At 56.0% G+C, this 24763-nt stretch overlaps 1 protein-coding gene across 4 annotated transcripts in view; it reads left to right on the plus strand.

Moving 5' to 3' along the window:
* LOC122546768 (shootin-1-like) overlaps window positions 1–24763 on the plus strand; it is a 110748-nt gene that overhangs the window by 33964 nt on the left and 52021 nt on the right. For all 4 annotated transcript variants that reach the window (XM_087996717.1, XM_087996775.1, XM_087996831.1 and 1 more), the window contains 3 exons: window positions 14590–14656; window positions 19637–19731; window positions 20896–21052. In XM_087996717.1, the coding sequence (XP_087852843.1) occupies window positions 14590–14656; window positions 19637–19731; window positions 20896–21052 (319 nt within the window). The remainder of the gene's footprint in view (window positions 1–14589; window positions 14657–19636; window positions 19732–20895; window positions 21053–24763) is intronic.

Genomic DNA, 24763 nt, shown 5'->3' on the forward strand with positions numbered 1-24763 from the left:
CTACCCCACCCTCACAACCCTACACCCAACTCCACCACCTACCCCACCCTCACACCCCTACACCCACCTCCACCACCAACCCCAGCCTCACACCCCTACACCCACCTCCACCACCTACCCCACCCTCACACCCCTACACCCACCTCCACCACCTACCCCACCCTCACACCCCTACACCCACCTCCACCACCAACCCCAGCCTCACACCCCTACACCCACCTCCACCACCTACCCCACCCTCACAACCCTACACCCAACTCCACCACCTACCCCACCCTCACACCCCTACACCCACCTCCACCACCAACCCCAGCCTCACACCCCTACACCCACCTCCACCACCTACCCCACCCTCACACCCCTACACCCACCTCCACCACCTACCCCACCCTCACACCCCTACACCCACCTCCACCACCTACCCCACCCTCACACCCCTACACCCACCTCCACCACCAACCCCAACCTCACACCCCTACACCCACCTCCACCACCTACCCCACCCTCACAACCCTACACCCAACTCCACCACCTACCCCACCCTCACACCCCTACACCCACCTCCACCACCAGCCCCAGCCTCACACCCCTACACCCACCTCCACCACCTACCCCACCCTCACACCCCTACACCCACCTCCACCACCTACCCCACCCTCACACCCCTACACCCACCTCCACCACCTACCCCACCCTCACAACCCTACACCCAACTCCACCACCTACCCCACCCTCACACCCCTACACCCACCTCCACCACCAGCCCCAGCCTCACACCCCTACACCCACCTCCACCACCTACCCCACCTTCACACCTCTACACCCACCTCCACCACCTAACCCACCCTCACACCCCTTCCCCCATCCCCACCCCCACTCCCACTCCCACCCTCACACCCCTACACCCACCTCCACCACCTACCCCACCCTCACAGCCCACACCCACCTCCACCACCTACCCCACCCTCACACCCCTACACCCATCTCCACCACCTACCCCACCCTCACACCCCTACACCCATCTCCACCACCTACCCCACCCTCACACCCCTACCCCCACATCCACCACCTACCCCACCCTCACACCCCTACACCCACCTCCACCACCTACCCCACCCTCACACCCCTACCCCCACCTCCACCACCTACCCCACCCTCACACCCCTACACCCACCTCCACCACCAACCCCACCCTCACACACCTACACCCACCTCCACCACCAACCCCACCCTCACACCCCTACACCTACCTCCACCACCTACCCCACCCTCACACCGCTACACCCACCTCCACCACCTACCCCACCCTCACACCCCTCCACCCACCTCCACCACCTACCCCACCCTCACACCCCTACACCCACCTCCACCATCGACCCCACACTCACACCCCTACACCCACCTCCACCACCTACCCCACCCTCACACCGCTACACCCACCTCCACCAGCTACCCCACCCTCACAGCCCCTACACCCACCTCCACCATCGACCCCACACTCACACCCCTACACCCACCTCCACCACCTACCCCACCCTCACACCGCTACACCCACCTCCACCATCTACCCCACCCTCACAGCCCCTCCACCCACCTCCACCACCTACCCCACCCTCACACCCCTACACCCACCTCCACCATCGACCCCACACTCACACCCCTACACCCACCTCCACCACCTACCCCACCCTCACAGCCCCTCCACCCACCTCCACCACCTACCCCACCCTCACACCCCTACACCCACCTCCACCACCTACCACACCCTTACACCCCTACACCCACCTCCACCACTAACCCCAGCCTCACAGCCCTACACCCAACCCAACCCCCAACCCCACCCCCACCTCCACCCTCACACCCCTACACCCAACCCCACCCTCAGACCCCTATACCCACCCCCACAACCAACCCCACCCTCACAGCCCTACACCCAACCCAACCCCCAACACCAACCCCCACCCCCACCCTCACACCTCTACACCCAACCCCACCCTCACATCCCCACTCCCACCCCCACCCCCACTCCCACCCTCACACCCCTACCCCCACCCCCACTCCCACCCTCACACGCCTACCCCCATCCCAATCCCCACTCCCACCCTCACACCCCTACACCCAGCCCATCCCCACCCCAATCCCCACTCCCCTACACCCAACCCAACCCCCACCCCCCACCCCCACCCCACACTCTCACACCCCTACACCCAACCCCACCCCCATCCCACCCTCACACCCCTACACCCAACCCCAAACCTCACAAACCCATTCCCACCCTCAACACCAACCCCACCCTCACACCCCTACACCCAGCCCACCCCCACCCCAACCCCCACTCCCCCACACCCAACCCCACACCCACCCACACCCTCACACCCCTACACCCAACCCCACCCCACATCCTACCCTCACACCCCTACCCCCATCCCCACCCCCACTCCCACCCTCACACCCCTACACCCACCTCCACCACCTACCCCACCCTCACACCCCTACCCCCACCCCCACCCCCACTCCCACTCGAACCCTCACACCCCTACACCCACCTCCACCACCTACCCCACCCTCACAGCCCACACCCACCTCCACCACCTACCCCACCCTCACACCGCTACACCCACCTCCACCACCTACCCCACCCTCACACCCCTACACCCACCTCCACCACCAACCCCACCCTCACACCCCTACACCCACCTCCACCACCTACCCCACCCTCACACCCCTACACCCACCCCCACCACCAACCCCACCCTCACACCCCTACACCCACCTCCACCACCTACCCCACCCTCACACACCCTACACCCACCTCCACCACCTACACCACCCTCACACCCCTACACCCACCTCCACAAACCAGCCCCAGCCTCACACCCCTACACCCACCTCCACCACCTACCCCAACCTCACACCCCTACACCCACCTCCACCACCTACCCCACCCTCACACCCCTACACCCATCTCCACCACCTACCCCACCCTCACACCCTTACCCCCACCTCCACCACCTACCCCACCCTCACACCCCTACACCCACCTCCACCACCAACCCCACCCTCACACACCTACACACACCCCCACTCCCACTCCCACCCTCACACCCCTACACCCACCTCCACCACCTACCCCACCCTCACACCCCTACACCCACCTCCACCACCTACCCCACCCTCACACCGCTACACCCACCTCCACCACCTACCCCACCCTCACAGCCCCTACACCCACCTCCACCACCTACCCCACCCTCACACCGCTACACCCACCTCCACCACCTACCCCACCCTCACACCCCTACACCCACCTCCACCACCAACCCCACCCTCACACCCCTACACCCACCTCCACCACCTACCCCACCCTCACACCCCTACACCCACCCCCACCACCAACCCCACCCTCACACCCCTACACCCACCTCCACCACCTACCCCACCCTCACACACCCTACACCCACCTCCACCACCTACCCCACCCTCACACCCCTACACCCACCTCCACCACCTACCCCACCCTCACACCCCTACACCCACCTCCACCACCTACCCCACCCTCACACCCCTACACCCATCTCCACCACCTACCCCACCCTCACACCCTTACCCCCACCTCCACCACCTACCCCACCCTCACACCCCTACACCCACCTCCACCACCAACCCCACCCTCACACACCTACACACACCCCCACTCCCACTCCCACCCTCACACCCCTACACCCACCTCCACCACCTACCCCACCCTCACACCCCTACACCCACCTCCACCACCTACCCCACCCTCACACCGCTACACCCACCTCCACCACCTACCCCACCCTCACAGCCCCTACACCCACCTCCACCACCTACCCCACCCTCACACCGCTACACCCACCTCCACCACCTACCCCACCCTCACAGCCCCTACACCCACCCCCACCACCAACCCCACCCTCACACCCCTACACCCACCTCCACCACCAACCCCACCCTCACACCCCTACACCCACCTCCACCACCTACCCCACCCTCACACCCCTACACCCACCTCCACCACCTACCCCAGCCTCACACCCCTACACCCACCTCCACCACCTACCCCACCCTCACACCCCTACACCCACCTCCACCACCTACCCCACCCTCACACCCCTACACCCACCTCCACCACCTACCCCACCCTCACACCCCTACATCCACCTCCACCACCAACCCCACCCTCACACCCCTACACCCACCTCCACCACCTACCCCACCCTCACACCGCTACACCCACCCTCACCACCTACCCCACCCTCACACCCCTACACCCACCTCCACCACCAACCCCACCCTCACACCCCTACACCCACCTCCACCATCTACCCCACCCTCACACCCCTACACTCACCTCCACCACCAACCCCAGCCTCACACCCCTACACCCACCTCCACCACCAACCCCACCCTCACACCCCTACACCCACCTCCACCACCTACCCCACCCTCACACCGCTACACCCACCCTCACCACCTACCCCACCCTCACACCCCTACACCCACCTCCACCACCAACCCCACCCTCACACCCCTACACCCACCTCCACCATCTACCCCACCCTCACACCCCTACACTCACCTCCACCACCAACCCCACCCTCACACCCCTACACCCACCTCCACCACCTACCCCACCCTCACACCCCTATACCCACCTCCACCACCTACCCCACCCTCACACCCCTACACCCACCTCCACCACCTACCCCTCCCTCACAGCCCCTACACCCACCTCCACCACCAACCCCACCCTCACACCCCTATACCCACCTCCACCACCTACCCCACCCTCACACCCCTACCCCCACCCCCACCCCCACTCCCACTCCCACCCTCACACCCCTACACCCACCTCCACCACCTACCCCACCCTCACACCCCTACACCCTCCTCCACTACCTACCCCACCCTCACACCCCTACACCCACCTCCACCACCTACCCCACCCTCACACCCCTACACCCACCTCCACCACCTACCCCACCCTCACACCCCTACACCCAGCCCTACCCCCACTCCCACTCCCACCCTCACACCCCTACACCCACCTCCACCACCTACCCCACCCTCACACCCCTACACCCACCTCCACCACCTACCCCACCCTCACACCCCTACACCCACCTCCACCACCTACCCCACCCTCACACCCCTACACCCACCTCCACCACCTACCCCACCCTCACAGCGCCTACACCCACCTCCACCACCTACCCCACCCTCACACCGCTACACCCACCTCCACCACCTACCCCACCCTCACACCCCTACACCCACCTCCACCACCTACCCTACCCTCACAGCCCCTACACCCACCTCCACCACCTACCCCACCCTCACACCCCTACACCCACCTCCACCACCTACCCCACCCTCACAGCCCCTACAACCACCTCCACCACCTACCCCACCCTCACACCCCTACACCCACCTCCACCACCTACCCCACCCTCACACCCCTACACCCACATCCACCACCAACCCCACCCTCACAGCCCCTACACCCACCTCCACCACCTACCCCACCCTCACAGCCCCTACACCCACCTCCACCACCTACCCCACCCTCACACCGCTACACCCACCTCCACCACCTACCCCACCCTCACACCCCTACACCCACCTCCACCACCTACCCCACCCTCACACCCCTACACCCACCTCCACCACCAACCACAGCCTCACACCCCTTCTCCCACCTCCACCACCTACCCCACCCTCACACCCCTACACCCACCTCCACCACCTACCCCACCCTCACACCCCTACACCCACCTCCACCACCTACCCCACCCTCACACCGCTACACCCACCTCCACCACCAACCCCACCCTCACACCCCTACACCCACCTCCACCACCTACCCCACCCTCACACCCCTACACCCACCTCCACCACCTACCCCACCCTCACGGCCCCTACACCCACCTCCACCACCTACCCCAGCCTCACACCCCTACACCCACCTCCACCACCTACCCCACCCTCACACCCCTACACCCACCTCCACCACCTACCCCACCCTCACAGCCCCTACACCCACCCCCACCACCTACCCCACCCTCACACCGCTACACCCACCTCCACCACCTACCCCACCCTCACACCCCTACACCCACCTCCACCACCTACCCCACCCTCACACCCCTACACCCACCTCCACCACCTACCCCACCCTCACACCGCTACACCCACCTCCACCACCAACCCCACCCTCACACCCCTACACCCACCTCCACCACCTACCCCACCCTCACACCCCTACACCCACCTCCACCACCTACCCCACCCTCACACCCCTACACCCACCTCCACCACCAACCCCACCCTCACACCCCTACACCCACCTCCGCCACCTACCCCACCCTCACACCGCTACACCCACCTCCACCACCTACCCCACCCTCACACCCCTACACCCACCTTCACCACCTACCCCAGTCTCACACCCCTACACCCACCTCCACCACCTACCCCACCCTCACACCCCTACACCCACCTCCACCACCTACCCCACCCTCACACCCCTACACCCACCTCCACCACCAACCCCACCCTCACACCCCTACACCCACCTCCACCACCAACCCCACCCTCACACCCCTACACCCACCTCCACCACCTACCACACCCTTACACCCCTACACCCACCTCCACCACTAACCCCAGCCTCACAGCCCTACACCCAACCCAACCCCCAACCCCACCCCCACCTCCACCCTCACACCCCTACACCCAACCCCACCCTCAGACCCCTATTCCCACCCCCACAACCAACCCCACCCTCACAGCCCTACACCCAACCCAACCCCCAACACCAACCCCCACCCCCACCCTCACACCTCTACACCCAACCCCACCCTCACATCCCCACTCCCACCCCCACCCCCACTCCCACCCTCACACCCCTACCCCCACCCCCACTCCCACCCTCACACGCCTACCCCCATCCCCATCCCCACTCCCACCCTCACACCCCTACACCCAGCCCATCCCCACCCCAACCCCCACTCCCCTACACCCAACCCAACCCCCACCCCCCACCCCCACCCCACACTCTCACACCCCTACACCCAACCCCACCCCCATCCCACCCTCACACCCCTACACCCAACCCCAACCTCACAAACCCATTCCCACCCTCAACACCAACCCCACCCTCACACCCCTACACCCAGCCCACCCCCACCCCAACCCCCACTCCCCCACACCCAACCCCACACCCACCCACACCCTCACACCCCTACACCCAACCCCACCCCCCATCCTACCCTCACACCCCTACCCCCATCACCACCCCCACTCCCACCCTCACACCCCTACACCCAGCCCATCCCCACCCCAACCCCCACTCCCCTACACCCAACCCAACCCCCACCCCCCACCCCCACCCCACACTCTCACACCCCTACACCCAACCTCACCCCCATCCCACCCTCACACCCCTACACCCAACCCCAACCTCACAAACCCATTCCCACCCTCAACACCACCCCACCCTCACACCCCTTCACCCAGCCCACCCCCACCCCAACCCCCACTCCCCTACACCCAACCCCACCCCCACCCACACCCTCACACTCCTACACCCAACCCCACCCCCCATCCTACCCTCACACCCCTACACCCAACCCCACCCTCACAAACCCATTCCCACCCTCAACACCAACCCCACCCTCACACCCCTACACCCAGCCCCACCACCAACCCCGCCTTAACACCCCTACACCCAGCCTCACCACCAACCCCACCCTCACACCCCTACACCCAACCCCACCACCAACCCCACCCTCACACCCCTACACCCAGCCTCACCACCAACCCCACCCTCACACCCCTACACCCAACCCCACCACCAACCCCACCCTCACACCCCTACACCCAGCCTCACCACCAACCCCACCCTCACACCCCTACACCCAACCCCACCACCAACCCCACCCTCACACCCCTACACCCAGCCTCACCACCAACCCCACCCTCACACCCCTACACCCAACCCCACCACCAACACCACCCCCACTCCCACCCTCACACCCCTACACCCAGCCTCACCACCAACCCCACCCTCACACCCCTACTCCCACCCCCACCACCAACACCACCCCCACTCCCACCCTCACACCCCCACTCCCAATCCCACCACCAACCCCACCCTCACAGCCCTAACACCCAACGCCACCCCCGCCCCCACTCCCACCCTCACACCCCTACTCCCAACCCCACCACCGACCCCATTTCCCTCCTCCCACCTCATCCCCACCCTCACACCACTACTCCCACCCCACCCCCACCCCAATCACCCCCCATTCCCACCCCACCACCATCCTCACTCCCCTACACCCACCTCACACTCACCCTCACTCCCACCCTCACACCCCCACTCCCACCCTCACTCCCCTGCTCCTACCTCACACCCACCCCACACTCCCACCCTCACACACCCGACTCCCACCCTCACTCTTCTACTCCCACCCCCACTCCCCTACACCCAACCCCACCCCCACCCCCCACCCACACCCTCACACCCCTACACCCCCATCCCATCCTCACACACCTACACCCAACCCCACCCTCACAAACCCATTCCCACCCTCAACACCAACCCCACCCTCACACCCCTACACCCAGCCCCACCACCAACCCCACCCTCACACCCCTACACCCAGCCTCACCACCAACCCCACCCTCACCCCCCTACACCCAACCCCACCACCAACCCCACCCTCACACCCCTACACCCAGCCTCACCACCAACCCCACCCTCACACCCCTACACCCAGCCCCACCACTACCCCATCCTCACACCCCTACACCCACCTCCACCACCAACCCCACCCTCACACACCTACACCCACCTCCACCACCTACCCCACTCTCACACCCCTACTCCCACCCCCACCACCAACACCACCCCCACTCCCACCCTCACACCCCCACTCCCAATCCCACCACCAACCCCACCCTCACACCCCTACACTCAGCCTCACCACCAACCCCATCCTCACACCCCTACACCCAGCCCCACAACCAACACCACCCCCACTCCCACCCTCACACCCCCACTCCCAATCCCACCACCAACCCCACCCTCATAACCCCACTCCCAATCCCACCACCAACCCCACCCTCACACCCCTACACCCAGCCTCACCACCAACCCCACCCTCACACCCCTACACCCAGCCCCACTCCACCCCAATCACACCCCTATTCCCACCCCACCACCATCCTCACTCCCCTACTCCCACCTCACACTCACCCTCACTCCCACCCTCACACCTCCACTCCCACCCTCACTCCCCTACTCCCACCTCACACTCACCCTCACTCCCACCCTCACTCCCCTACTCCCACCTCACACTCACCCTCACTCCCACCCTCACACCCCCACTCCCACCCTCACTCCCCTACTCCTACCTCACACCCATCCCCACTCCCACCCTCACACACCCCACTCCCACCCTCACTCCTCTACTTCCACCCTCACTCTACTACTCCCACCCCCACTCACAAACTCACTCCCAACCCCAACCCCCCCCCAACCCCGACCCTCACACTCCCACTCCCATCCTTACTCCCCTACTCCCACCCCACTCCCACCCCTCACACCCGTAACCCCTCACACCCGTAACCCCACTCCCACCCCCACCCATCACACCCCTATTCCCACCGCCACCCCCACTCCCACCCCCACTCACACCCCTACTCCCACCCCACCCCACCCTCACACCCTACTCCCATCCTCACTCCCAGCCTCACTCCCCTACTCCCAACCCCACCTTCACTCCAAGCCCCAATCCCGCTCCCACCCTCACACCCCTACTCCCACCCCCAACCCCACCCCCACCCCTACTCCCACTCTTACTCCCACCATCACACCCACCCTCACACCCCTACTCCCACACTCAACCCCACCCCCACCCTCACTCCCACCCTCACTCTCACCCTCACACCCCTATTCCCACCCCCAACCCCACCCCTACCCCTACTCCCACCCTTACTCCCACCATCACACCCACCCTCACACCCCTACTCCCACACCCAACCCCACCCCCACTCTCACTCCCACCCTCACTCCCACCCTCACACCCGTACTCTGACACTCACACGCATCCTCACATCCCTACTCCCACCCCCACTCCCAATCCCACCCACACTCCCACCCTCACACCCCTACTCTGAACCCCACTCCCACCCCTACTCCGACCCTCACTCCCACCCTCACACCCCCCCACTCCCGCCCTCACCCCCCTACTCCCAACACCACTCCGACTCCCACCCTCACACCCGTACTCCGACACTCACACCCACCTTCACACCCCTACTCCCACCCCCACTCACAACCCCCACTCCCAACCCCGCCCCCACCCCCACTCCCAACCCCACCCCCACCCTCACTCCCACCCTCACACTCCCACTCCCATCCCATCCTTACTCCGACTTCCACACTCACACCACTACTTCCAAGCCATCCCCACCCCCACTCCCATCCTCACTCCACCCTCACACTCCTACTCTGAACCCCAATCCCACCCCTACTCCTACCCTCACTCCCACCCTCACACCCCCACTCTCATCCTCACCCCCTACTCCCAACACCATCCCCCCTCCCACCCTTACACCCCTACTCCCATCCCCACCCTCACCCACACTCACATGCCCACTCCCAACCCCACCCCCACCCCCACTCCCACCCTCACTCCCACCCTCACACCCACTCTTACACCCCACTCCCAACCACAGCCCCATCCCCACTCTCACCCTCATACCGCTACTCCCACCCCCACCCCCACCCACACTCACACCCCACTCCCAACCCCACTCTCACCCTCACACCCCTACTCCCACTCCACCGCCACCCCCATCCACACCCTCACACCCCTGCTCCTACTCCATCCCCACCCCAACTCCCACCCTCACATCCCTACTCCCACGCCACCCCCAACCCCACCCCCATCCCCACTCCCACACCCTACTCCCAACCCCACCCCCATCCCCACTCCTACCCTCACTCCCACCCTCACCCCCCTACTCCCAACCCCACCCCCACCACCCACTCCGCCAACCCCACTCTCAACCCCAACCCCAGCCCTCCTCCCATCCCCACACCCACCCCCACCCCTAGCCCCCCACCAGCCACTCTACCAATCCCACACTCAACCCCGGTCCCAGCCCCACCCCCACACCCACCCGCACACCCATCCCTACACCCACTTCCCCTCCCCCATCCCCACTCCCCTACCACCTCCACACCCACCCCCACTTCCACTTCCCCTTCCCCACTCACCCACCCCCACCCTCCCACTCCTCCAACCCCACTCTCCCTTCCCCACCCCCACTCACAAACCGTCCTGCACCCTGACCCCTCCTACACCCCCACCCCAACCTATATCCACCTTTATTCCCACCCCCACCCCAGCCCCACTCCCTGCACATCTGAACACCTCATCTACTGGGTCTGTTGCTATTGACGTAGTCTCCTCTACACGAGGGAGACAGGACGCCAACATGTGGATCATTTCAGAGAACATCTCTGGGACGCTCACACCGAACAACGTCACCACCCTCTGGCTGGGCACTTTAACGCCCCCCCCCCCCCCCCCCACTCCCCCAAGGACATCCAAGTCCTGGGCCTCCTCCATTCCCAAATCCAAAGCACCCGACGCCTGGAGGAAGAACACCCCATCATCCGCCTTGGGACCCTTCAGCCACACAGGATCAACGTTGATTCCAACAGTTAACTCATCTCCCCTTCCCCCACCTTATCCCAGTTCCAACCTTCCAACTTGGCACCACCCTCACAACCTGTCCTAGCTGTCCATCTTCCTTCCCATCTATCTGCTCCACCCTCCTCTCCGACCTACCACCTTCTCCCCCCACCTTCATCCACCTATCACCTTCCCAGCTACCTTCCCCAGCACCACCCCCCTCCCATTTATCTCTCAGACCCCTCCCCTTCACATTCCTGATGAAGAGTTTATGCTCGAAACATCGACTCTCCTGCTCCTTGGGTGCTGCCTGACCTGCTGTGCTTTTCCAGCCCCACACTTTTTGACTCTTCGTCACTATCCTATCCACCTGCGACTCCACTTTCAAGGAGCTATGAACCTGCGCTCCAAGGTCTCTTTATTCAGCCACACTCCACAGAACCTTACTATTAAGTGTATAAGTCCTACCCGGATTTGCCTTTCCAAAATGCAGCACCTCGCATTTATCTAAATTAAACTCCATCTGCCACTTCTCAGCCCATTGGCCCATCTGGTCCAGATCCTGTTGTAATCTGAGGTAACCCTCTTCGCTGTCCACTACACCTCCAATTTTGGTGTCATCTGCAAGCTTACTAACTGTACCTCTTATGCTCGCATCCAAATCATTTATGTAAATGATGAAAAACAGTGGACCCAGCGCCGATCTTTGTGGCACTCCACTGGTCACAGGCCTCCAGTCTGAAAAACAACCCTCTATGATGATGCCATCACTTTAAGAAGGCTATTTTGTCATTGGTTTTTTTTTTGAAGAGAGATAGTAAAAGTAGAGGTGCCGAGGAGTCTGATGGGTTAACAGTTTAATAACAGCTCTCCCAAATCAGTTTTTTATAGTTTTTGTTAAGCTGTAGCAGTCACGGATGTTGTTCCCTCCTATCCGTAAGAATCTGTTTTTGAACTTAACTTTTTCCAAGCCACGTTTTTATGGTATGTTACTGTAACAGAACAGATAATGAGTTAAGTTGCTGTTTCAGGTCGGTTCAGTTTTCTAATGGTTAAGTTACTCTAAATTCTGCTTTTCTTTGTTCATGTTTCAACTGTAGTGTTTAAATAAATTCTGTTTTGCTTAAAGCAAGTGGATTGACCAGGTGCATCACGCCTGGAACACCCACGTCACATCCGTCTTTAGCGTCAGGAAAAGTTAAGGTCTACGTTACCACCTTAACATATTTTGAAAGGGTCTGGCCTGGCCCATAACACCTCCACCACCCTCTGTCTCCTACCTCTGAGCCAGTTCTGTGTCTAAGTAGCTAGTTCTCCCTGTTTTCCACGTGATCTAACCTTGCTAACCAGTCTCCCATGAGGAACCTTGTCGAACGCCTTACTGAAGTCCACATACAGAGGAACCACGATTATCTGATGGACAGAAGTGGGGAGTATTTCATTTTGTTAATCAAATACCAGTAATCGATGTCGGATAACATAACTAGCCAAGTATCGGGACCTTACGATCTTGTTTGGATAATCTGAAATTCGGTTAATCGAATGCCGAACAATTAAGGTTCCTCTGTAGATTACGTCTATCGCTCTGCCCTCATCAATCCTCTTTGTTACTTCTTCAAAAAACTCCATTAAGTTAGTGAAACACTAACTGGAATGAAATTCCCACACAAACTTTTGCTTCATTGGTAAACAGACAATTTGGTACAACACTGGAGTTAGGAACAAAAGGCCTTCTGTTTAATCTCTCTGTGCCCAGCTGAGCTTGGGTGGGGATAAGATCAGCAATACAGTGCCACCCATTGGAAAGGATATCAGGCAAATGTAGATATCAGGCAAGGAGCAAATTGAATTTATTGTCACGTGTACCAAGGCACAGTGAAAAGCTTTGTCACTCTCTGACTCTCCGAACCGAAATGAAACTATCACCCAGTGCCTTCAGGAGAGAAAACGGGAAGGAAGGAGTGAATGTGGAACAGTAAATCTCCGGGATATAACAGCTCAAAAGATTCTAAAATCCACCAGTTCGTTGAGCCATTAATCTTTTACCTCCCCCTTTATAACTTTGGCATGTCTTCCTTACATGGAATCAGTTAACCTTTTGTCAGTATTAGGTGAACCATAACATCCATCAGCTTTTGAATTTTCAGTAATTAGCGCTGGACACAACTCCCAGAAATCACATGGTGGAACCATTTTTAACCAGCATATCGAGTTCCTCATAGTTCATTATTAAAAATAGATTTTCTCAAGATGGAGTTTGAGAGGAAGGAGCATTAATGACTGAGTCAGATATTAGGTGTGGGTTTTAGATTAGATTACTTACAGTGTAGAAACAGGCCCTTCGGCTCAACAAGTCCACACCGACCCGCCGAAGCGCAACCCACCCATACCCCTACATTTACCCCTTACCTAACACTGCGGGCAATTTAATGCAGCCAATTCACCTGACCTGCACATCTTTGGACTGTGGGAGGAAACCGGACCACCCGGAGGAAACCCACGCAGACACGGGGAGAACGTGCAAACTCCACACAGTCAGTTGCCTGAGGCGGGAATTGAACCCGGGTCTCTGGCTCTGTGAGGCAACAGTGTTAACCACTGGGCCACCGTGCCGCCCAGTAACATCCTTTTGTTGAGAAGGATTAAGATAGGTTCTTGATGAGTGGGGGGTGGGGGCAAGGGTTATGGGGAGAAGGCAGGAGAACGATCTTGAGAAACATATCAGCCATGATCGAATGGTGGAGCAGAATCGATGGGCTGAATGGCCTACTTTTGTTCCTGTACCTTATGGTTTTATGGAGAGAATCATTGTGAGGATCGAAAAAGCAATTTTGATGGCTATTTTCTTTTCCAGGATGCGTACAGAACCCAGCCCTTGGAGATGAATGAGTCCGAGATGGTGCGGAAGGAGCTGGAACAGAGTGAGTTTCTGATCCTGATGTTAGAAACGCCACGTCTGTGTCAGGAACTTGTGACATTTTCAGTCATTAATGGGGGGGATATCAGGATTAAACCAAACTGGGCCACAGAGGGGAGGGTGGGAAGATAGGACAGGTCAAGTGAGGGGAAGAGACATGGTCAGAGGGTCAGTGTGCCATCAGCTGGCAACGGATGGAGAGAACGTCAGACATAGGAGAGAAAGAAAGAGAGACAGAGAGATAGAGAGATAAAGGAGACAAGATCAGACTGGACCAGCAGCAAGAGGGTCAGACTGGATGGGGAGAGAGAGAGAGAGAGAGAGAGGGTCAGACTGGATGGAGAGGGGGAGAGAGAGAGACAGACAGACAGAGAGGTCAGACTGGATGGAGGGAGACAGGATCAAGTTTAGTTTCCTGAATTCTAGCTATTGGACTGATAACCAACATGTCCCATCACGTGACCACAGTGATTCTGACTTATTTTCCCATCTCAGACTGATCACCTCCCACTTCCTGCTCTTCAGAACCTGGAGGGGTCCCACATGGCACCAACCTGACCCTTTCAGGGTGATCCACCAGGTCTCGGTTTCTCCACAAGAAGGCCCCGTTTCTCCAGCTCTACCCGAACCTGTTTGTACATGGTTCTAGCAGCACAGGAATCTGAATAAAACACTTACTGAGCAGTCGGCTTAAACCCTACTGTCTCCGTTTGAGAATTCGGGAATGACAGTTACACCACAGTAAAAGTGATCATGAATCTGTCAGCTGTCAGAAAACCCCATTAGGTCACTCAGTCCTCCAATCAGGGGAAATGTAGAGTAATAGGGGAGGGGAATGGGTCTGGGTGGGATTCTCAGTGTGGACTTGTCGGGCCGAAGGGCCTGTTTCCACACTGTAGGGATTCTAATTCCAATTCTAATGAGAAGGTTTAGTGTCCTTATCCAGTCTGCCCCACAGAGGAAGGCAGGGAGCTGAGTGACTGGAATACTATTACAGAACTCTGGGGTTGTGTCTTTGTATGACCCTGTCCACCAGCTGCTGAGGGTAAACGTGGAGGTGCAGACGGCGATGAAGAAGGGAAATGGTCTATTGGCCTTGATAGAGAGAGGGTTCGAATACAGGAACAATTCTACAGGTCCTGATGAAGGGCTTTTGCCCGAAACTTCGATTTTCCTGCTCCTCGGATGCTGCCTGACCTGCTGTGCGTTTCCAGCACCACTCTCTGGAGCAATCCTACAGAGCCTTTAGTGAGACCCCGCCTGGAGTATTGTGTGCAGGTTTGGTGTCTTTATCTGAGGAAAGACATTCTGGTTCGGAAGGTTTCCCAAGGTTTACCAGACCGAACCCGGAGTTGGCAGGGCTGATGTTTGAACAGAGACCTGGATTGGTTAGGGTTATGTTCACTGGACTGGGGGGGTTTCATGGAATGCTATAACATTCTAACAGGAATAGACTGGGGAAATGGACGATGTTCCTGGTGACTGGAGAGTTCAGAACCAGGGGGTCACAGTCTAAGGATAGAGGGTTGGCCATTTTGGATTGAGCTGAGGAGAAATGTCTTCACCCTGCGCGTGGTGAAAGCAGTTGAAGCCAAATCATTAGATGTTTCCAAGAAGGAGTTAGGTTTGTTTTGCAGGCTAAAGGGATCAAAGGGCGTGAGGAAAAAAACGGGAACAGGGGACCGAGTTGGATGATCAGCCATGATGGTAATGAATGGTGGAGCAGGCTCGAAGGGCCGAATGGCCTACTGCTGCCCCTAGTCTCTATGTTTCAGTGACTGTGGACTCAGAGCTTCTCAGCAAAGGGCCATTCCTCTGGAAGTGGCTCAGCAGAAATGCTGAAGAGTGAGGCCCCTTCCTCAGTTTTCTGTCTGATGAGATGAGATGATGGCTTGGGTTAAATCCCTCTCGGCTTAGCTCAGAACCTGCCGTGCTTCCCTCAGATGAAGGCTGGGGAGTTGGGGGGGGGGGGGGGGGGGGGGGTGGGGGGGGGGAATGCTGAGAAACTGGCTTCCCCCGGTCTCTGGGCCTTCAGCTCTGCTCGTCCAACGCCCACTCAAACGGTCACTCTCCAGAGGCCACAGCAGCTGGTGACTGTCCCAGTTGGCTGTGGCAATGACCAATCACATTACACCTCACTGGCAGGTGACCAAGAGGCTGTGAGCCAATCGCCATTAAACCGTGTGAGTAGACATTATTAGCTTCACCCTGAGGAGATGCTGGTGGCACTCAGACCCTCTGAGTTGGTGACACAGGCATTGTCAGTAACCAGGAAAGAGCAGGTAAAAACAATGACTGCAGATGCTGGAAACCAGATTCTAGATCAGAGTGGTGCTGGAAAAGCACAGCAGGTCAAGCAGCATCCGAGGAGCAGGAAAATCGACGTTTTGGGCAAAAGCCCTTCATCAGGAATAGAGGCGGAGTGCCTGCAGGGTGGAGAGAGAAATGAGAGGAGGGTGGGGGTGGAGAGTGGGGGAGGGGATGAAGGTGATAGGTCAGGGGAGGAGGGTGGAGTGGATAGGTGGAAAGGAAGATAGGCAGGTAGGACAAGTCTGGACAAGTCATGGGGACAGTGCTGAGCTGGAAGTTTGGAACTGTGGTGAGGTGGGGGAAGGGGAAATGAGGAAACTGTTGAAGTCCACATTGATGCCCTGGGGTTGAAGTGTTCCGAGGCGGAAGATGAGGCGTTCTTCCTCCAGGCGTCGGGTGGTGAGGGAACGGCGGTGAAGGAGGCCCAGGACCTGCATGTCCTCAGCAGAGTGGGGAGGGTGGGGAGTGAAAATGTTCAGCCACGGGGCGGTGTGGTTGATTGGTGCGGGTGTCCTGGAGATGTTCCCTAAAGTGCTCTGCAATAAGGCGTCCAGTCTCCCCAATGTAGAGGAGACCACATCGGGAGCAACGGATACAATAAATGATATTAGTGGATGTGCAGGTAAAACTTTGATGGATGTGGAAGGCTCCTTTAGGATCTTAGATGGAGAGCGCTGGTTTTACAGTTCCTGCGGTGGCAGGGGAAGGTGCCAGGATGGGAGAGAGGGTTGTAGGGGGGCGTGGACCTGACCAGGTAGTCACGGAGGGAACGGTCTTTGCGGAAGGCGGAAAGGGGTGGGGAAGGAAATATATCCCTGGTGGTGGGGTCTGTTTGGAGGTGGCGGAAATGTCGGCAGATGATTTGGTTTATGCGAAGGTTGGTAGGGTGGAAGGTGAGCACCAGGGGCATTCTGTCCTTGTTACGGTTGGAAGGGTGGGGTCTAAGGGCGGAGGTGCAGGATGTAGACGAGATGCGTTGGAGGGCGGTAGGAAGAGGTGTCCTCAAGTTGGTGTTTGGCTTCAGCGGTGTAGAGGTCAGTGCGCCAGACTACCACTGCGCCCCCTTTATCCGCTGGTTTGATGGTGAGGTTGGGATTGGAGCAGAGGGATTGGAGGGCTGCGCGTTGTGAAGGTGAGAGGTTGGAGTGGGGGAGGGGGGTAGACAGGTTGAGGCGGTTAATGTCCCGGCGGCAGTTGGAAATGAAGAGGTCGAGGGCAGGTAATAGGCCAGCGCGGGGTGTCCAGGTGGATGCAGTGTGTTGGAGGTGGGCGAAGGGGTCCTCGGAAGGTGGGCGGGAGTCCTGATTGGACGCCTCCTAGCAGAGCGCTTCAGGGAACATCTCCGGGACACCCGCACCAAACAACCACACTGTCCTGTGGCCCAACATTTCAACTCCCCCTCCCACGCTGCCGAGGACATGGACGTCCTGGGCCTCCTTCACCGCCGCTCCCTCACCACCAGACGCCTGGAGGAAGAACGCCTCATCTTCCGCCTCGGAACACTTCAACCCCAGGGCATCAATGTGGACTTCAACAGTTTCCTCATTTCCCCTTCCCCCACCTCACCCTAGTTCCAAACTTCCAGCTCAGCACTGTCCCCAATGACTTGTCCTACCTGCCTATCTTCCTTTCCACCTATCCACTCCACCCTCCTCCCTGACCTATCACCTTCATCCCCACCCCCATATTGTACTCTATACTACTTTCGCCCCAGCCCCACTCCCCATTTATCTCTCCACCCTGCAGGCACCCTGCCTCTATTGCTGATGAAGGACTTTTACCCAAAACGTCAATTTTCCTGCTCCTCGGATGCTGCCTGAATTGCTGTGCTTTTCCAGCACCACTCTACTCCAGAACCAGGAAAGAGCAGTAAATGCCAGCCTTGCCAATCTGAGAGTGGGCAGAAAGAAAATTCAAAACACCTTAATCACTCCTCAACCTTTACCCAGCCTGGTCGTAACACAGTAATCCATAGACCCAGCTTCTGGGGAATGAATTCAAATCTTGCTATGGTATGGGATGAAACTTGAACTCAATAAAAAGCTAGTTTAATGTTGAAAAATCCCAGCTGGTTCACCAATGTCCTTCAGGGAAGGAAACTGCCATCCTTACCTGGTCTGCTTTATGTGTGACTCTAGACCCACAGCAAGGTGGTTAACTCTAAACACCTAGTCAGTCTCACACACAGACACACATGCATGTATGCACAGAGACACAGACACACACATACACACAAACACACACACACTCTCTCTCTATCTCTCTCTGACACACACACACACCCCACACACAGACACAAACACACATGCGCACTCTCTCACACACACCCCACACACCCCCCACACACAAACACAAACACACTCTCTCTCAAACACACACAAACACATACATATATACACATTTACACACACTCCACACATGCGCGCAAACACACACACAAAGACACAAGCGCACTCTCACAGAAACACACACTTTCACACACACACACACTCTTTCACACACACTCTCACACACACACACACACTTTCACACACGTGCACGCACACACACTTTCACACATACACACACCCTGAACGAATCTTAAACTACTCAGAAGTATCCCTCTGATAATGTAACCTGTGCAGTGTAATCCTGGTGCAGTCTCGTTCCTAACATGCTATCCTGTCTTTTACAGCTTCCATGGACCTGATTGCACAGCTGGAGGAGCTGGAGACACAGCTGGAGATAGAAAAAGCTTGCCGTGAGAATGCAGAAGTATTTGCTGTTAAGGTGCATTTTGGTATGAGGAGGGTCAGCAGAAATTAGACAACTCTAAAACTAGCATTGCAGCTACCGGAGGGCTCTGTACACGCAGGTATCTTTGAAGGTAGCGGGAGGTAGTTATCAAACATTAGCTCAATTGATCGGCGTATCGATTAGGCAAGAAGCTACATTAAACTGGATGTGATGGCCCAGTGGTATTATACCAAGACTGTAAATTCAGAGACCCAGGTAATGGTCCTGGGGACCTGGGTTTGAATCCCAACATGGCAGATAATAGAATTTTAATCCAATTAAAACAAAAATCTGGAATTAAGAGTCTATTGATGACCATGAATCAATTATTGAGGAAAAACAAAATCCATCTGGCTCACTCAGGAAGGAAACTGACATTCTTGCCTAGTCTGGCCTACACGTGACTCCAGACCCACAGCAACGTAGTCGGCTCTTAGCTGCCCTCTCGGCTATTAGGGATGTGCAATAAATGCTGGCCTAGCCAGTGGTGCCCTCATCCCATGAATGCATAAATGAAAACACTTCCAAACCACAGGATAGGCCTCAATGGAGGGCAATAATCCATCTAGGCCTTGTACCTGAGGAGAGGGAGAGTGTAGGAGAGATTCACCAGAATGTTCCAGAAACATGGCGTAGCTAATCTAACAGCGGAAAAGACGGAGTGGAGATCTTTGATGGAGGTGTTGAAATCCGTGAGGGTTTTTGATGGAGCAAGTCAGGGGACATGTTGCCCAGGTCAGGGTAAGGGTTTAATGGGGTTCGGGGAGTTGGAGCTGTGGATGGTTGGTGGTAACCAGAGTTACTTTAATCACATGACTTGTTATGATCCGGGATGATCTACCTGAGGAGCAGATTCAGCAATACCTCTCAACAGGGAACTGGATAAGGCTTTGAAGGGTTATGTTCAGGCCCCTGGGGAAAGAATGAAGGGATAGAATTAGGTCAATAGCTCTCCAAAAGAGCAGGGATAGAGACGATGGGTTGAATAGCCTTCTCTTGCCTTCCCCCTCTGTAAGATTCTGTAAATGTAATCCAGGAGCTGAGTTTGAATGGTAGTTCCCGTGCTCTGTATATCATGGAGTTGAGTGTGGATGATGGTTTGAAGTTTTCCATGCTGATACAGGAGGGCTCTCTGCTTTCTTTTTGCACTTCATACAGCTGACCAAGGAGAACCACAAACTCCAGCGCCTGAGCCTGGCTCTGCAGCCTGTCTGGGAGCAGCTGCCCATCGACATCACCCAGCTCGGCCTTACCGATGATGAAGCTGGTGATGCCATCACTGAGCCCAACCTACCGGACCCACTCCAGCTTCAAGGTGACACAGACCCACCCCCATTCACTGTGTTCACAGGGCAAACATATCAACCTGTTCCATCTGTGAGAGTGAGTCTGTGTGTGTGTGTTAGTGTGTGTACTTAAATGCAGATAAGTGTGTGTGTATATATGTGAGACAGAGTGTGCGCGTGTGGAAATGTGTGTGTGAGTATGTGCATGTGTGTGTGCGTATTTATGTGTGTGTATATGTGTAAGAGAGTATGTGTGTGTGTGAGAGAGAGAGTGTGCACATGTCTGTGTGTATGTAAATCTGTGTGTGAGAGTGAGTGTGTGTATGTGTGTGTGACAGAATCTGCATGTTAGTGTGTGTGTATGTGTATGTGTGAGAGAGAGAGAGTTAGAGTGCGTGTGCGTTTGTGTGTGTGACAGAGTGAGTGAGAGTGAGCGTGTGTCTATAAGCGTATGTGTATATATGTGAGAGTGAGTGAGTGTTTGTGTATATGTGTGTGTAAGACAGAGAGTGTGTGTGTGTGTGTAAGACAGAGAGTGTGTGTGTGTGATTTGATTTAATTTGATTTATTATTGTACCGACATTCAGTGAAAAGTGTTGTTTTGCTTGCTGACTAGGCAAATCATACCTTACATAAATACATCAGGGAAATAGGACAGAATGCAGACTATAGTGTTACAGCTGCAGGGAGAGTACAGAGAAACACCAACTCTAGGATATGAGAGGTCCATGCATAAGTCAGATAATAGCGGGAAGAAAGGTGAACACAAGGGTAGTGTTCATATTACTGCACAGGGTCCAGCACTCAGAGCCTGATTATTTCTATTGGTGACAGGGGATTAATGTTCCATTATTGAAATAAATGTGAACTAAAGAGAAATGGATGAATGAGTAACTACCAGGCTGTCATTTTAAAACAAAACATTCAGGGAAGGACCTGGCCATCCTTATCCTCTGTGGTCTACATGTGACTCCCTCCCCACAGCAATGTGGATGGCTGCAAATTGTTCTCACACATTGGTTGCATCAAAATGCTATCAAGACAGGCTGCTCTGGTTTGAGGTGACATGAAGATCGGTGGAGTAGCAGAAAGCATAAGGGACTGTCAGAGAATACAGGAGGATATAGATAGACTGGAGAGTCGGGCGGAGAAGTGACAGATGGAGTTCAATCCAGACAAATGTGAGGTGATGCATTTAGGCAAGTCTAATTCTAGAGCGAATTATACAATGAATGGAAGAGCCTTGGGAAAAGTTGATGAGCAGAGAGATCTGGGAGTGAGGATCCATTGTACCCTGAAGGTTGCTGCACGGGTGGGTAGAGTGGTCAAGAAGGCATATAGTATGCTTGCCTTCATTGGACGGGGTATTGAGTATAAGAGCTGGCAAGTCATGTTAACATTGTACAAGACATTGGTTCGGCCACATTTAGAATACTGTGTACAGTTCTGGTCGCCACATTACCAAAAGGATGTGGACGCTTTGGAGAGGGTGCAGAGAAGGTTTACGAGGATGTTGCCTAGTGTGGAAGGTGCTAGCTATGAAGAAAGGTTGAGTAGGTTAGGTTTGTTTTCACTAGAAAAAAGGAGATTGAGGGGGGACCTGATTGAGGTTTATAAAATCATGAAGGGTGTAGACCGGGTGGATAGAGACAAGCTTTTTCCCAGGGTGAAGGATTCAATAACGAGAGGTCACGCTTTCGAGGTGAGAGGTGAAAAGTTCAAGGGGGATACACGCAGCAATTTTTGAGGTATTTTAGGTGGTGGAGGTGATTTCCTCAAATTCCAGGTGCAGCAATTACTGTTTTATATGCTGTTGCATTGTTTTGGAACTTTGGAAAAAAAAAAGTCAAAACAACAGCAGTTTAAAAGGAAGAAGAGCAGACAAAGGAAGCACATGGTGAGGTCAGTGCAGGAGAGAGGAGAGAGAGAGAACCTGCACAGTTACTGCCTTTGCTGTTTGAATTCATGTGTCGCTGGCCATCGGAGTGCATCTGGGAAAATTAACAAACAGTGAAATTCACAACTAATCTTGGAGGAACCGGTTTGGGCGAAGTTCACAGCACAGGATCAGATAGGTTAATTGTTGTTTTAAGTGTGTCCAAGAGAAAGGCTGTATTAGTGAGTACAGTGGGTTCCTTCTTGATTATATGTTTTTGGAGATAAGTTTCTTGATTAAACTTAAAATATAAGCCATAGCTATTAATTTAACCTGGTGCAGTGTTTTGTAGAGGAATAAGACTGTGTTATTTTCTGGGTCTGTAGATTGTGAAGGAGCAAAAATGGCCTTTGCAGTGATATGTAATTCTTGTCAGATGTGGGAGTTTAAAGAGAGTTTAAGGGTTACTGCGGATTATATCTGCCATAAATGCTGTTGGATGCGAATCTTATCAGATCGAGTGGATTGGTTGGAGAGACAGATAGAAGCGATGAGGAATTTGCAACAGCAACAGTATGTGATGGATGGCAGTTATAGGAAGTGGGGAAAGTCTCAGATACAGTCACATAGATGGGTTAACTCCAGGAAGGGTAAGAGAGGTAGGCACCTAGAGCAGGAGTCTTTTGTGGATATACCCATTTCGAACAGGTGTGGTGTTTTGGAAAATGTATGGGGTGATGGATTCTCAGGGGAACGTAGCACAAACAGCCAAGTTTTTGGTATTGAGACTGGCTCTAATGCAACGAGGGATACATCGGCTTCCAAGAGATCAATTGTGTTAGGGGATTCTGTAGTCCAAGATACAGACAGACGTTTCTGTGGCCAGCAGAGAAAAAGCAGAATGGTGTGTTGTTTTCCCTGGTGCCAGGCTCAAGGATGTCTCAGAGAGGGTGCAGAATGTTCTCACGGGGGAGAGGGGCCAGCAAGAGGTCATTGTCCACATTGGAACCAACGATATAGGAAGGGAAAAGGTTGAGATTCTGAAGGGAGATGACAGAGTTAGGCAGAAATTTAAAAAGGAGGTCCTCAAGGGTAGTAATATCTGGATTACTCCCAGTGCTACGAGCTAGTGAGGGCAGGAATAGGAGGATAGAGCAGATGAACGCATGGCTGAGGAGCTGGTGTATGGGAGAAGGATTCACATTTTTGGATCATTGGAATCTCTTTTGGGGTAGAAGTGACCTGTACAAGAAGGACGGATTGCACCTAAATTGGAAGGGGACTAATATACTGGCAGGGAGATTTGCTAGAACTGCTTGGGAGGATTTAAACTAGTAAGAGGGGGAGGGGTGGAGTGGGCCCCAGGGAGATAGAAAGGAAAGAGATCGATCAGAGACTGGTACAGCTGAGAACAGAAGTGAATCAAACAGTCAGGGCAGGCAGGGACAAGGTAGGACTAATAAATAAAACTGCATTTATTTCAATGCAAGGGGCCTAACAGGGAAGGCAGATGAACTGAGGGCATGGTTACAAACGTGGAACTGGAATATCATAGCAATTACAGAAACATGGCTCAGGGATGGACAGGACTGGCAGCTTAATGTTCCAGGATACAAATGCTACAGGAAGGATAGAAAGGGAGGCAAGAGAGGAGGGGGAGTGGCATTTTTGATAAGGGATAGCATCACAGCTGTACTGAGGGAGGATATTCCTGGAAATACATCCAAGGAAGTTATTTGGGTGGAACTGAGAAATAAGAAAGGGATGATCACCTTATTGGGATTGTATTATAGACCCCCTAATAGTAAGAGGGAAATTGAGAAACAAACTTGTAAGGAGATCTCAGCTATCTGTAAGAATAATA

The sequence above is a fragment of the Chiloscyllium plagiosum genome, unplaced genomic scaffold (genome assembly GCF_037043375.1).
Source record: "Chiloscyllium plagiosum isolate Xiang-an unplaced genomic scaffold, Cpla_swu_hap1 HiC_scaffold_1, whole genome shotgun sequence".
Lineage (NCBI taxonomy): Eukaryota > Metazoa > Chordata > Chondrichthyes > Orectolobiformes > Hemiscylliidae > Chiloscyllium > Chiloscyllium plagiosum.